The sequence below is a fragment of the Nelumbo nucifera genome, chromosome 1 (assembly GCF_055504915.1).
Source record: "Nelumbo nucifera cultivar China Antique chromosome 1, China Antique-T2T, whole genome shotgun sequence".
Classification (NCBI taxonomy): Eukaryota; Viridiplantae; Streptophyta; class Magnoliopsida; order Proteales; family Nelumbonaceae; genus Nelumbo; species Nelumbo nucifera.
In genome coordinates this window covers 66171160-66186710 of record NC_142649.1, presented here as the reverse complement: position 1 = coordinate 66186710, position 15551 = coordinate 66171160, and the positions used below count along the sequence as shown (strand labels likewise).

General features: G+C 35.4%; 1 protein-coding gene across 3 annotated transcripts; it reads right to left on the bottom strand.

Moving 5' to 3' along the window:
* Positions 1-5596: 5596 nt before the first annotated feature.
* Positions 5597-12850, bottom strand: LOC104594182 (E3 ubiquitin-protein ligase UPL5-like). Of its 3 annotated transcripts, none has more exons than XM_010254365.3 (4): positions 10744-12850; positions 9912-10501; positions 5870-6129; positions 5597-5770 (listed from the first exon to the last, which is right to left on the bottom strand). In XM_010254365.3, the coding sequence occupies exons 1-4, from the start codon at positions 12542-12544 to the stop codon at positions 5713-5715; spliced, it is 2709 nt and encodes a 902-aa protein (XP_010252667.1). In that variant the 5' UTR covers positions 12545-12850; the 3' UTR covers positions 5597-5712. The 3 variants fall into 3 exon arrangements, 2 of the variants coding, with proteins under 2 accessions (XP_010252667.1, XP_010252668.1); XM_010254366.3 differs by having other exon boundaries at positions 9912-10378; XR_734698.3 differs by lacking the exon at positions 5597-5770 and adding an exon at positions 6225-6341 and having other exon boundaries at positions 5991-6129.
* Between the last annotated feature and the right edge of the window lie 2701 nt (positions 12851-15551).

Genomic DNA, 15551 nt, shown 5'->3' with positions numbered 1-15551 from the left:
AAATTTGATACAACTTAAAATATAATTTAAGTTTATCTGTAATTAAATTTATCTAAATAATTAAATTAATATTACCTAATTAATCAAACTAAAGTCAAATCTAATTTTTTTTAGAAGACCAACAAATCTGAAGTTGTATACCGTTAAATTTATCTAAAGAATTATTTATATGATGTTAAATGGCGTCCAATCAAAGAATTAATTAAGGTATGAGAAAAGAATATTTATTATAGTTATTATAGCACATTATTAAATTACCTAATATGGCTATATGGGTTTTATTATGGGTCCAAGTTGATCATCGACCTCGAGCAAATGCTTAAACGGGTCTAAGGAAGCTCATCTTCTTCTTTACCCGTACATAGAAAAACGGGCCCATGTTACAGGCTGATGCAAGGATAAAAAACCGGGGCTATCTAGTGCATCTAACACCAGGACATGGCAATAACGAGGTCAACTATGCTTTAGGACCTACCCCACTAATGCAACACTACCGGAAAGTGGCGATTGCGAAAGGAAAAAAAATAAGGAACAGGTGAAACTGCCCATCACAACAGATCTATGTTTCTTATTTCAGAATAGGCCTATTAGGATTGTCAGAGACAGTCAGTCAATTTAATAGAGACTGGTGTTCAATACTTCAATTATAAACCAGTCAAATTTTCAGTTGCCGGCAAGATTAACAGTTCACAAACATATTGAATATTCAGTTCATAAACACAATAAATAAGGGTAAGGAGAACATATCTGGTTTGGCCACAAATTGCTGAGCTGAACTTAACGAGTAACCCAAACGGATCTGCAACTCCAGTAACTGAAATAGATCTGCAAATGCTGTAACCGAAGTGATTCACCAAGTATGCAACATAAATCTAGTATAAAAAAAAAAAAAAAGTAGCGTTGGAAACTTGGAATTTTATTTAAATAGTGGAAGCAATGCACGCCCGTGTTATAAAAACAAATAAAAATATGTTAAACATTTTGCAAATAATATCCGAGTTCAATAAACTGAGAAGAAAAACCGGCATATTCAGAAAGACATGAAACAAAAGGTAGAGGGAAGAGCATTTGTTACTGCTGAACAGTATTCTTTTGGAGATGGATGGTAATCGTCCGAAGTGGTAGAGACATCCACTAACGTGACGTGACGGAGGCCAAAACCAAAGATCGTTAATGACACTCCACATGAACACGTCTCATCCAATTTTTAGAAAATAAAATACCATTGGTGATTGCTGTTCACGTTGACAAATCAAAGAATCATTTATTTGAGGCATGAATGAATATTATGTGGAATAAAAATAAAAATAAAATAAAATAAACGAGAAAATTTCTAAATTGCTTTATACTGGTATTAGCATTGAAAAATGAGCACACATTGAACCTGTGACTCTGTGAGCTATCTTCAAATTCAATCCGATTAGGAATTATCTGAATTCGTTGTATGCATATCCAACCATCTAATCCGATCCTCTATATATATTTAATAGTGGGGACGTAAAAAGTATCAAAGGATATACTGAATGTCAGCCACATGCTTAATCAACTATTAAATACAATTTTTAAGTTTAAATCTTTTGAACAGACTGACCAAATCAAAAATCAATCCAAACCAATACAACTTGAGTGTGTCAGTTTTCACAAAAGGTTAGTCGGTTTCAACTGACCAACTCCCTAATTTGACCAGGTCAATTTGGTTGATTAAATAGCTTACAACCGCACCAAACCAATTCATGAACACTCATAATTTCAGCTAAATTAACAAGTCTTATCTCTAATAAATAACAATAGTTTAATTTCCCATAATTATTGAAAATTTATAGCAAAAATACACAATTATTGCAAATACATTAAAATGAAAACTACAATAATTACAAAAATTACAAAAATACAATAAGTACTAAAAATATATTAACTTAGTCAATAAATAGTATAATCTCAAATAATAGTTTAATCTCTACTAAATATTAATCAATAACTTATAACAAAAACACAATAAATTCAATAAGTATAATAAATTAAATTTAAAATTTTCAATAATAGTAATTTAATCTCCAATAATTATTGAAAGTTTTCTATTAGATAACTTAACAAAATAAATTTATACATACTTATTGAAAATACATTTATCACAAAAAGACAATAAATATTAATTTTAGTATATCTAATTATATATAGATTAAGAGTTTAAAATTATTATTAGTAAATATTATTTTTTTTGAAAGTTATTTTCTCGAATTATTACTTGATATAAGTGAAATTAATTATTTACAATATTATGTAAAAATATTAAATTATTATTAATTTCAATATTATGTTATAATTATTTTTCTACTTTTTAGAATTTTTTTAAATTTATTACATAATTTATTGATTTTAACTATTTAAAATATAGTTATGTTAAATATTTTGTTATTTTGAAATATTTAGTTATTTAAATACTTAAATGATATGTAAAATATTTAAATTTTAAAATATTAATTATTTATTGAATTTAATTTTCCATAAAAACATAAATTACATAATTTCATTATTAAATTGGTAATATATTAAATTATTATTAATTTAAATATTATGTTATAATTATTTTTCTACTTTGAAGAAATTTTTTAAATTTATTACATAATTTCGTTATTTTAACTATTTAAACTCTAGTTATGATAAATATTTAGTTATTTAAATATTTAAATAATCTCTAAAATATTTAAAATTTTTTGTTATTTGAATTTTATTTGTTTAAAGTTATTACATATTATTAAATATTTAAAAAACATTTAAATTGATAATCCAGAAAAAAAACATAATTTAAATTGTTAGTACATAATTTCGTGATATATTTTGTAAAAACATAAAATTATTTTTTGTGTTTTTAATAAATATTTTAAAGTTATTTTATAATTTTGTTAGAATATTTAAATAATTCTTAAATTTTTTAATCCAAACTTTCTTTAGATAAAAAGTATGGGAAAGGATAAATAGGAATTAGAGATAATTTAGGAGAGAAACTCTCTACTAAATTAGAAATAATTTTGGAGATAAATATGAATTAGAGATAATTTAGAAGATAAATAGGAATTAGAGATAATTTTGGTAAAAGTGGGGGATGTAGTTTAGGAGTAATTTTAGGAGTAGAGATTATTTACGTTATTGGGAAAGTGCATCTCATTGGTTGTTTCAAAAATGACATGGAATTAAAAAAATCAAAAAGGAAAAAAATAGATAAATAGCTTCTCTCAAAGAAGAGGCATGCTGACATGGCAGGACCTGTTTTAATATGTATATATATATATATATAGATTAATTACTACCTTACTAATTAGTGTATTAATTATTCATTACAATTATTGAAAATTACTGTAATTATACTTATTTATTAATTAATGCATTACTAATTTATTAGATATTTCATATATTAATTTGGTTGGACTGGACCGGTTCTAAAAACGAGCTGAACCGGTTTGTAATTTAAAAAGAATTAAAGGCTGGTGTGTTAATAAACGAAATGGACCGGCTGGTTGAAAAAGAGTTAGGCCGGTGTGATTAAACCAAATGTGAACTAACTTTTAACTTTAAATAGTGGGTTTGGAATCGGATTTGGAGCGGCTGCCCAAATCCATCCCATTAAACTCATCTTCCTAACTCGACAACATAGTTTGATGCAAGTGAACTAACCAAAACAGGGGTGGGCCATGGGACTGGTGCAGCTATGAAGCAGAGAGAGAGAGAGAGAGAGAGAGAGGACTGTTTTAAGAAAGTGTGAGCCCAAACAACTGGTTCTCTCTGTTTGGTCTCTCTCTGTTCTTGCTCTCCCCCTTGTTTTGATGTTGTCCAAACTCCAAAGTGAAGCTCTTGGTTTGGTTGAAAGGTAATGAACACAATCGTGGGCTAGCACAGTCCTATTTTGAGAGGGATCGTGGATTAGTTGGCATGAGAACAACAATCGTTTTTGCGGTAAATTATGACTCCACTTTAAATTTGTTTGTTGGGGTGGGAAAGTGTTGAGATCTGATTGGTCCAAGAGTTCAATTACGTGGTTTTAAAATAACAATAAAAAAAAATTAAAGATTTGTAAAAATGGGAACGGAGATTTTGGAGCAAAATTGGAAAAGGAAGATGCCACGTTGACTGAGTGGCTATATAATATAGTATAGATTAGTAAAATTTGTTTAAATGTTGAATTTTTACTGGAGGGTACATTCAATTTAATTTGTAAGTGATATGGAATATGACAGTATTTTTAGTTCATTTTGTTAATAATATATAGTATTTTGATTATTGTTAATAGAATTTATTAATGATATACAATATCCGATTGCAATGTTAGCTTTATTTGAATCCGAAATAAACCCTATCCCTATGAATGAAATTCAATTAAAATTTGAATATTGACGAATCAAATTTGTGATCTAGTTCTGGGGTTTGAGATAAAAAAATACTAGGAAACCACACAACTTAAGGGATGCAACTCCTTATTGAGCCGAAGATCATCATCTATCTATTAACCGTTACCCGTCCCCCCTTCTGGGGAAATTCTATAGAACCATTTTTTGGCATAACCAAAAGTACGAGTGATCAACAAACTGGCAATGGAGCTCTAGCATGGGATTCCGTTCCATGAACAAGGCACCATAGCCCTCAACCTGTGACTTATCATGCCTCTCTGAAATTGATTGATACTCACTCATACAAAGGTATCGTCTCCACTCTCCAGAAGCATTTATTACATATTTTTCCCCTTTGACGTATATCAATCTTGCTTGATCAGCATTCGCTCCCTTAGATCGTACAATACATGTTGCCAAGTAATACGAGACCGGAAGAAAGCCCCTTTTTCATTCATTAAAACCTGAGAATAAATCTGACCACACTCCTTGTACAGCTAATGGTATCAGAAGACTCAGTAAAGCAGAATTTTCTGATGCCAAGGTGCTTTAGTAATGAAGCTCTTCTATACACAACCTTCTGATGCCATGGCATGCGACAGGCTCCAAGAGTTGAAAGAATGCCAAACAGATTTCCTACACGTGATGCCCTTACACATGGATGTATGTGATTTGGTCACACCATCCATTCACGTGGCCTACGATAACGGTTCCATTCTAGAGGAAGCCATTGAATGAGAAGAGAACGTAAATAAATATGTTTGATATCCTTCTTGAAGACAGAATAGAATCCATCGTCATCCAAGCCTGATCCCAATTATATGGGGTTGAACGTATGAATCCCGTTTGGTCATTCTTTCTGTTTAACCCTAACCCTACATCTTAGTTCCTTTATGACTATCATTTCTAGCATTTTCCACTTATTTTCATTTTTTTTTTTAACATGTTTCTTGACTGTCCTGTACTCAACTCAAGAGAAAGCAGTATATAAAAATTTCCTTTTTTTTTTCTGTGCCATCTTTCAGGTGTACCATTACTTATGGCCCCATTTGGTGCATCTTTTCACACAGGCTGCCAACTTTTTAGAAGCTTGGCAGCTCGCATTTTCGTCTTTTTCCATTAGGTTGGAAAAAGACCTAGCCACCAAAAAACATTACACCAAAAAGACGCACAAAACCCGTTTTAGGCAATTTTTAAGAAGCTCTAAATGAAGCTTTTTGGTTTTTTCAACTCGTCTTTGGACGGAAAGACACGCCAAAAGACGGGTCTTCAGGCTTTCAAGATCTTAATACAAAAGCTCACTACGTCTTTCGACTGTCAAAGGGAGAACTCAGAATGCAACCTTTAAAGAAAACACTAGAGATAAACGTAGAACCCTCTTGCATGCCCTACAAAATAGAAATGAAGTAATGATCTGAACTGTACAAGATTTTGGTTTAATCTCTTGCATGTAGCCAAATTCATCATCACAAAGTAGTAGACTTTACCAAATACCAAAGCTGTAGCTAACATGTTCCTGGGTAATGATACGAAGCCGATCCTGCATAACTGCTAGAGATGGACAAGGAGGAAGATACAACCGATAAAAGCATGTGTGTGATGAGGGTAGTCGATCATCAGAATCTGATGTCTTAAAGATGTAGAGACGAGAAGACAAGCCACCAAAGCCCTCTACTGGAAGGTACTTCAATGAGGTCCAGAAGAAGAGAAGAATCCTTAACTGATCTGCGGACATTTCCTCAACAACCTGTAGGAGTTTTAAAACTCTAGTTACATTATGCCAAATAAACTAGGCATTCATGAAAGGTTCTACTAATCAAACAATCAAACTATATATTTAACCATTGGAGATGTATTCAGAGAAGCTATAAGGCAGCTTGCATGATACTGCATTTGCATCACTACTAACACTTCAAATTCCAGGTAAAGAATTCCAAACCGCTCAAGCTTTCTCTACCACTGCAAAACAGGAGAATCACTTCAACATGCAGGACAAAGCTTCTGGGAACAATCTAAAGGATCAACCTAGCATAGTATTCTGGGCTAAATGGAACCAATCAAAAGGAGGTGGGTAGCAACACCCCAACTATTGGAAAAGTGGTTCCATCATTCCATGTATTTCCAGCCTGACAATAGTGATTTGAAGTTGACCAACTACCTGGTTGCTCTTTCCTTGGAGAAAGGAAACTTCAGAACATATAGCATTAAAATACATGGTGAAAAAACTCAAGCCAAGTATAATGTTTACTACCAACACACTAACTGCTTAGTTGGGCTAATAGTAGACAGTAAAAATAGACAGCTAAAAATCTAGCATCTAATGACTACATTCTATAATCCCATCTCATCCATCATTGTAAAGCATGTTTTGACATGGTACCAATCTTGACTTATTATACCATGTTATCAATCAATTTCTAAACAATCATTTATTTGTTTTTATGATCTTCATATCTATTATGTCAGATAATGTCCAAGAATCTTTGCACTCCTTCACTAGACTATTCTTATTCTTTTATCACCAGGTTAAATTCTGTAGCCGATGGACAGGCCAATCTGGTATTAGAGATGTTGTATAATGACAGGCTGTTGACTGTTTGGCAGGGGTAATATCTGTATATCTTCTCATGTACTCTTTTTTGGATTTTAATACAAATATTATTGTCTTTCTCAATAGAGTGATTTATTTATAATAGTAACTGGATATACTTTTGATATTAATATTTACAATAAAAAGAAAAGCAGGTTTTCAAATTGAAAACCACACTGCATTCCCCTAAGAAGAGGAAGGAGGATCACCTCTCTCGAATTATCTCTCAAATCAGTTGCATCAATCTACAATTAGTGACTGGCCCATCCATTCTAATATCACTTAGCAACTTTATCAGGTCAGGCATATATCCAACAATAAGATGATTATTATTGGATAATTAATTATTTATAACTAGATAATGACCCCAAGTACGGAACAACTACGGACAGCCATATTTATTTTGTTTGATATTCATTATTTATTTTGTAATTATATCTAATTTAAATTCCTTATTAAACTTGTAAAAATAAATAATGTTTAATTTGTAATTTAAAATTTTTATAATGAGTCTTTTATTTGAATTAGGGAATTGACTTACAAAGATTGATATTGCCATATGGGTCCCACATCTTTTAGAGTGGGTACATTTTATAGGCAGCCATGTGTTTAAAGCTAGCTTGGAGTGGGTACTTTTTTTCTATATGTAGCCATGCGTCTAAAGTTAGCACTTTTTCTAAGAGTGGAGTTAACTACTCTCACTGTTTTGAGAGTAGATAGACACATGTCTGAAGAAGAAAACTTTTATTTGAGAGTGGAAAATATCCACTTTTTGGATACTGTTTATTGAAAAGATAGTGTCGTATATATATATGTATATACTCAATCAGTTCCGCTCTCTTACCAGTTTCAAGAATACTTCAACATGAAGACTAAACTATACAAAAATGCCTTAACCTATTACTCCTTTTAAAATGAAAACTAAAAGTCCAAGATTACCTTGCAGAAATAATGATGCTTCAGATCATGAAATGTGGCAATGAAAGACTAATGCAAACTTATAACGTGGCAAAAGATGCATTCAGCTAAGATTGGGCCTTGGATGTACAGACATACCATCAGTGTTTTAAACGCCTGGAGGTGCTCCCAAAACGCCCTGAGGCGCATGCCAGAGGCACTGACACCTCTGAGGCGTACGCCTCTTGCGCTTTTTTCATGAGGCATGCTAGAGGTGTACGCCTCATGCACCTCATGCACATCTTATATAAAAAGACAAAAAAAAGAAGAAATAAAAAAAGGGAAAGGAAAGGAAAGAAAAAGAAAGGGAAGGGAAAGAAAAAGAAAGAGAAGAAAAAAAGAGAAAAGGAAAGAAAAGAAAAGGAAAGGAAAGGGAAGAAAAGATAAGGGGAAAGAAAGTGGTTGCCCCCACTCTGGCGAGCTTGCCTCCGCTTCGACGAGACCCCCCCCCCCTTTCAACTAATGCTATGCATCTTTATTCTTCTTAATATAAAAGATTTTTATTAAAAATAAAGAAAAATGAGATCCCCCCTTCCTCTTCATCCTCCTCCTAACCCCCCCCCCTCTTAAGGAGGCTTACGCCTCTTGCGTTCTGAACTACGCCTCACGCTTCGCATCACGCCTCCACATTTTAAAACATTGCATACCATAAGAAAGGCAAGTACTTGGCTATTCAACTGGATTCAAGGCCCACTCAAGGTGTGGGTATTCTCTTTTGAGAGGTTTTGAATTTGGGCTGAATGTACTGGTACATTTTTATTGAAAATTTTTTATTCCATGTAGAAGTCAGTGCTAGAGATTGTTTCGCACTGCTTCCTCTTATTGCTTTGATGTGAGGGGTTTACTATTATATTACAAAAATAAATTGTTGATCTGTTTCTGATCCTAAAACACACACACACACAACCAAACTGGGAAAAAAGCTAGAAAGACATAATGACAGAAATTGTGAGTTGCAATGACTCCAGCATTAAATGTAGCCCAGTCCTAAGGTTTCGGTCAGGCATAGGAGCTGATAGACCAAAGTGGGCTGAGAATCATATGCCCAAGAAAAGCTCCAGTGTGTTAGGAGTTAGGAAATAGCTGGTTTTTGCCCAACCTACCTGTTACAGGCACAAATACACAAACATGAAACATACAATACTTATGAGACTAATTATGGCTATAATATCATGTCAATATTGTATAATAATATAAAATGCTTATATTACTAATTATTATTTAGGTTCCACTTGTTTACATTTATGTTGGTGCAAGGCTGCCTTTGGGAGTGTTTTTCAAAATAGTTTCTTACAAACCTGAAAAGCTAAATGGAGCTTGTTTTCCACCTCTCGAAATGGGCTTTTTAAGCAAAAAGGCTGAATAGAGTTTATTGTTTGACTGGCATTTGGCTTCCCCAACATGAAAAACCACAAAAAAAAAAAATCTGTTGGAGAAGCACTCCCAAGCGTGGCCTAAATGCATGGAAGTGCAAATTCTGGTTCACTTTTACTTCAGGTTTCACTTTGTTTTATTTTTGAGGTGCAAATGAGAGGAACACAAAATAGGAACAAATGCATGGGGGTACAAGTGTTCCCCACTTTATATGGGAGAAAATGAAGGTGGGAGGAAGTTCTGCAAATTTGGAATCAGATTTTAAGATGCAAAATTTGCATCAACTATGAATGCAAATGAGATAAAAAATGCAAATCTTGCATCAGGTAGGGGTACTGTACAAACCTAGGCCTAAAATCCAAACTGGGTACAAATCTTGCATCTCTAAAGGATTTCATTGCAAACAAAAAGAGCCTTAATATAGTTAGTGTTTTTAATCTTAGTAGGATCAGATCCAAGTAGTGATAATGCACCATGGGCAGCTACATGCCTAACTGATTACCAACAGTGCATGAAACAGAAATAAAGAATGGCTACACAAGCACTGAAGATTAAAGAGCAAGTTTCTGAAACTAAAAAGTGAAAATAATGATCCTACAAAAATTTACCTTCCAAAACCAGCAGATTTGATGTTCTGTTTCCTTATAACCATTGTATTCCGTATGTGCTTTCCAGTCCTTTACACAAATGGCTTTCTCACTTCCATGCAGCATCTGATCAAGATCTTCAAGCTCCAAACTTTGGAAAAATAACTTTTGAAGACTTGAATGAGAAAGAATATCAGCAAACCCTCGAGAAAAATTAGCTACTTGTTCAGAGATAGATGTGACAAAACGGTGCTGAATGAGAAGGTACACATATTCCTCTCTATTGCTGCTATTCACAACAATTCCCTTCCCTCCAGGACAAAGCTCCACCACTCTCCTGGAACCTAACTCTTCAACTTCACTGACAAATGTCAACCCCAGAGCATCTGAATCCAAAAGATCAGCATCCATCTCCAAAATCTTTTTGCAGCTCCTATACAAGCATGGATCTGCATCCCGCACATCTTCCAAAGAAACAAATTTCCCAGCTAATTGCAAGAAAAAAACACGATCAAATACAACACCTACCTGCACTTTATGCATCAAAGCTAATGCAATCACCCGACCACAGAAGCTAAAATAATCAAGATGCATAGGATCCACATTAGATGCTGCAGATGAAACAATATTACATTAGAAGATCATCTGCATTTTATGAGAAAGGAAACTCTTATACCAAACTAATTAATTCAAGCATTTATCATATCAACAAAAATTCAAATTCATAAGTTAAGTCGATTATCAAAGATGCCCACCTTTTAGCACTGTCTTTCCAGGGGGTTAACATTTTGTAATGTCCAAGGTCTGACATATATAACAGCAAAAATTATAATTAGCTAGAGAAAAAGGTTACCAGGATTAGGAAAGAACCTTCGTCGATCATTTGGACATGCTAGAAAAAGGGCATTTTTTGGATTAAATAATTCTTGGCAAACCAAGCAAAACCATTCCCGCAAGACACCAGGACCTGTGGCTTCCTCATTTTTAAACTCCATGAAAAGGCCACCATGCAATGCTTCAGCATCTGCTTGAGTTATGTACTCAAATGATTCTGCCAATAACTGTGACCTATCAATAAGCATCTCATGTAGCTCTTCATACTCATCTTTTATATCAGGAAGCAACATCATTACCAAATGCCTCCTAGATTCAAAATCAGTCACATCCTTATGCTTAAGAAGCCAAAAATTCTCATCACTTCGCTTGGAAAACCTAATAAGAGCATTCAAAGAAAACCGCCTTGACCTCATGACAGAGAAAAGTTTTTCTTCAGCGCCGGGATAAAGTTTAGAAATGCTGTTCAGTTCCTTAAGAATAGCAAGATAAGTTGACCACACAGGTCTACAGCTTTCACTTTCCCCTGTTCCATTAGAAACCAAAAACCCTCCCACTTTTTCGAGGCATTGATCAATTTTCCCAAGCAAATCAGTGAAATTAACATGCAATAATTCAATCTCGTCCAAACGCTTAAGAATGGAATCCTCTTCACTGATCTGGTCCTCAATTGCTCTCCGCAAGGGTAGTAAGAAAGCACAAAATTCACGGACATCATTTACAGACATCCCGATGGACGGGGATGAGTTGATACTTGACTGTAAACCCATTGACAACTTATTCGCCAGCTCATTTACAAAGGGGGAGAAGTCTCGGATTACAGCCGATGCCTCCGTGTGATCAAAGTACTCGGACCCATGCACAACTCCAATATTTTCCAATAAAAAAGCTAGAGTATTTCGACATGATACATATAGCGGATCATCACGGGCGGTATTACTAAGCAATTTGCAGAATTCCAACACTATGGGAGCGCAGCGGGACTGTATAGATTTTGGTAAGAACTCAATATTGGGAGTAAGAAAGAGCCGAATAGACTCTTCCGCGTATTCCTTGTTTCCTTTGAGGGGCGAAAGGAAGAGCATGACAAGAGCTGTTGGGGCACCGGAAGACCTAAATATCTGAAGATGTCCCGAAGTAAGCTCACTGCCGTCCCTCGGAGTAATACACAAGAACTCATTCACGCGGGATTTAACGTTTTGAGAGGAACGGATTGAATCACCTTGACACAGGCGACAAATAGAAGAAACCAAATCGTTGATTACCTGCCAAGTTCGAGGATACTCAGTACTCCTCATACGCCCGACCAACTGAAGCCCCGCATCGTTCTGGATGGAACACTCGGCCAGCGACTGTTCCCACTGGAGCTGCTTCCCTCGGTAGATCAACCTTTGCTCGGTCGTTGGAATCCCAGTCATTTTTCTAATTTGTTCATGGACAGATTCGACAGAGTCCTCCGAATTCGCATGTATGACAATTGTATTTCCCCCCGAAATCATCCTGACGAAAAAATGCAACCTCGAAGACGAGCCTTCCATTTCTCCCACACTCGAACTACTACTGCAAGGCTCCGACAGAGAATGGTAAACCCCATTTCTAGCATCACCGTAATCATCGTTCCCCTTGAGGCTATGACTTAATCTGCTTTCCTCCACTCCAGACGAATAAACGGCATTGATTTCATCTTTCTTCATCCTCGCCGATACTACTAAATCAGAGAAATCGTCGTCACAGGGCCCATAATCGTCTAGTTTCCTCTTGGAAGAAATCCGATCGAGTCGTTGATTGATGCAACCTATTAGAGTTTCTCTGGAATACATGGCAGTGGGAACCAGAAGCCGCCGTAGTTTTAAACCACGGAGAGGGAGATACCCATCTGAACCCTGCAGTGTGTGGATGTGATGTATCCAGCCGACTATCCGGAATCCGGGGAGAATGGAAGAAGTCAGTGGCAAGTAATGGAGTCAGAGCACGACAAGATATTGAAAGAATTCGAAAAACCGGGTTTTTATAATCGTAGAACATGACAGCGAAATATGTTCACGTTTCGTTTCGCAGCCCGCGTTTCCCCGTCGGCGGGGGATCTCACACGCTAACTTGTCGAAAAATACACGCCGAAGACATAATATCTATATAAATATATTAAGCTGAAATATGTATACAGCATGAGAAGGGAAATGGAATATAAAAGTATTTTTTGCTTTTTTTAATAGAAATTATGAGAATGCCGTTCTTTATTAATTCTTCCTCTTTTGTTTTTTTTTTTTTAAATTATAAAAATATCACTCTCTCCTACCAATTCTCTCTTTTTTGCTTTTTCTGTTTTCAAATTACAAGAATACCATTCACTTTCCTATCAATTCTCTCTCTCTTTTTCTCATAAATTACAAGAATGACATCTTCCTCTTTCCTGCCATCTCTCTCCCTTTCCTTATAAATTACAAAAATACCACTCTTTCTCCAAATGAAGGAGACCTCAATTTGACATCTCAACTGCTAGGGGACCTATAATCAAAGGTAGTCGAGTTCAAGCCAAGCCGAGTCGAGTTTGAACTTCTAAGCTCAAGCTCAAGTCTCTAATTCGAATCGAGCTCAAGCTATATGACACATCGACCACCGAGGGAGACCTCGGCTCGGCACCTCAGCCACTAAGGGAGATCTCCGCTCAACACCTCGACAATTAAAGGAGACCTCAACTCGACACCTTGTCAACTAAGGAAGACCTTAGCTCGACACCTCGCCTCCTAGGGAAACCTCAGCTCGACACTTCAGCAGTTAAGGGAGACCTCGATTTGGCACCTCGACAATTGAGGGAGACCTCGGCTCGACACCTCAACTGCTTGAGAGACCTACAATCGAAGGTAACCGAGCTCAAGCTCAAGCTCAAGTCTATAATTAAAATTGAGCTCGAGCCTGATAGTCTATGAGCAAGCCCTTGCAACGCAGGGCCCCCTCCGCTAGTTTAATATTATTGTATTACTAGCCATTGGATGGTTGTAGCCTTGTAGGTAGGGTTAGAAAAAAACCGAACCGACCGAAAAATGGCCAAAATCAAACCAAAAAATTGGTTAACTGAATCAGTTGGTTCGGTTTCGGTTCAGTGTTTTAAAAAATCAAATGTACTGATTTGGTTTTGGTTAACCAATATAGAAAACCGACGGTTAATTGAACCGACCAGTATACATATATTTTATATATATTTATGTATATTATATATATTTAATATTTTTATATATTATAAATAATAAATATGCATTATATATAAATATATATTTATATATATTTTTATAATATATATTGTAAAAATAAAAAACTGCAAAACTAATTTAACAAACCAATGATTAACTGATTGGTTTTGATTCAATTTCGGTTACCGGTTTTCCAAATATCGATAGTACCAGTTTGGTTACAAAAAAAGGCCCACAGACCGAACTGTGGTTGCCCCTAGTTGTAGGACTTTTTCTATAGCCACTATCACTTGTTTTTTTTGTTACAAGTGTTTGTCTTTAGCTTTCCATTCATGATAAAACAAAACAAATTACATGATCAGCTTAAGAAAGCCCATTGAAATCAGCCACAGCTAATGAGATTAACCAGTTTGGGCAATTAGACACAAAATGCCCCTGGTCCTCAAGACCAATTTTAGCAAGAGAGTGGGCTAAACTATTACAGCTTCTATTCATGTGAGTAAAAGAAACATCAAAACCAAACGCAACTTCAAAAATATCTTGTAGAAGGAAGAAGATTTATGAGCTAACGTTCAAGCATTTCTTGCTTGCAAACTGAAGAATTAGATTCCAAAATCAACTGGGAAACGCCACACTAATGAGCCAATAGTAGCCCTTGGCGCATAGCTATAGCCACTGATTGAATAGGAGAGAATGATGGACAATGACCATAGCAAGTAGCACACTCTCTGCCAATCCCTAATCACAACACCAATATTGGCTTTCTTGGGACCAAGGAACCCTCTATCAATATTCACCTTGAATGCGCCACAAAACGGAGGAAGCCAAAAAAAGAGAACCAGCCCAGGCTAGATCACTTGGAGATGAATCTTTCAACCATGGCTTCAAATTCTCTATCGATGTCCTTACTTCTCTATGGATGTAAAACAAGAACAACCAGGGAGAATGGTTAGTGTCCTTCAAAAGTAAATTGTTTCTCAATTTCCAAATGTTCCAGCAAGTGATAACTAGCTAAATAGAGAGATCCACAAATCTATCCTTAATAACAAAACAATATTCCAGTCAAAAAAAAACCAATAAGCAAAATAGTCCCAACTGTCTACACAGTCAACTCTAGCATTAAAGGACTCGGCTAGCCAAAAACCTCTTGCATGGTCGCATGAAACAATGGCATGGAAAACTAATTCTAGAGCTATTTTACAAAGAGGGCAGATATCAAAAGATAATAGTTTCCTTTTAGCAAGTTTGGCGTGCACACTGCTATGCCTTCTAGCACTACTTTCCAAATAAAAGACTTGATTTTTTATTCTACTAGGGTGTTCCACAACTTTCTCCACCTAAGCTTCTGGAGGGAAAAATCCTTATTAGGGGTATGAGAGTTGTGAGTAAGGTTTCTTGCCACAAAATATGTAGATTTAACCGAGAATTTTCCATTCTTCACGGGAGCCTAATAAAATCTATCTTGCCACTCCCCCTAGCAAGAGGGATAGCTAAGATTTGGCTTGCGTAAACTTCGTTAAACATGGAACACACAACCTAAACCTTCCAAGATCGAGAGTTACTGTCAATGAGATCACAAACTTTGGAAGATGATTCAAGCCCTGGCCTAGGACCAGTGATTCTTTTTCCTTGAAGGGAA

Bases quoted from the DNA above. Each gene is read 5' to 3' on its own strand.
- LOC104594182 (XM_010254365.3), bottom strand. From the start codon at position 12,544: ATGTATTCCAGAGAAACTCTAATAGGTTGCATCAATCAACGACTCGAT. The intron at 10,502-10,743 runs GTAACCTTTTTC...TTTCATCTGCAG, and splicing joins AAGGTTCTTTCCTAATCCTG to CATCTAATGTGGATCCTATG. The intron at 6,130-9,911 runs GTAAATTTTTGT...AAACTCCTACAG, and splicing joins AAATCTGCTGGTTTTGGAAG to GTTGTTGAGGAAATGTCCGC.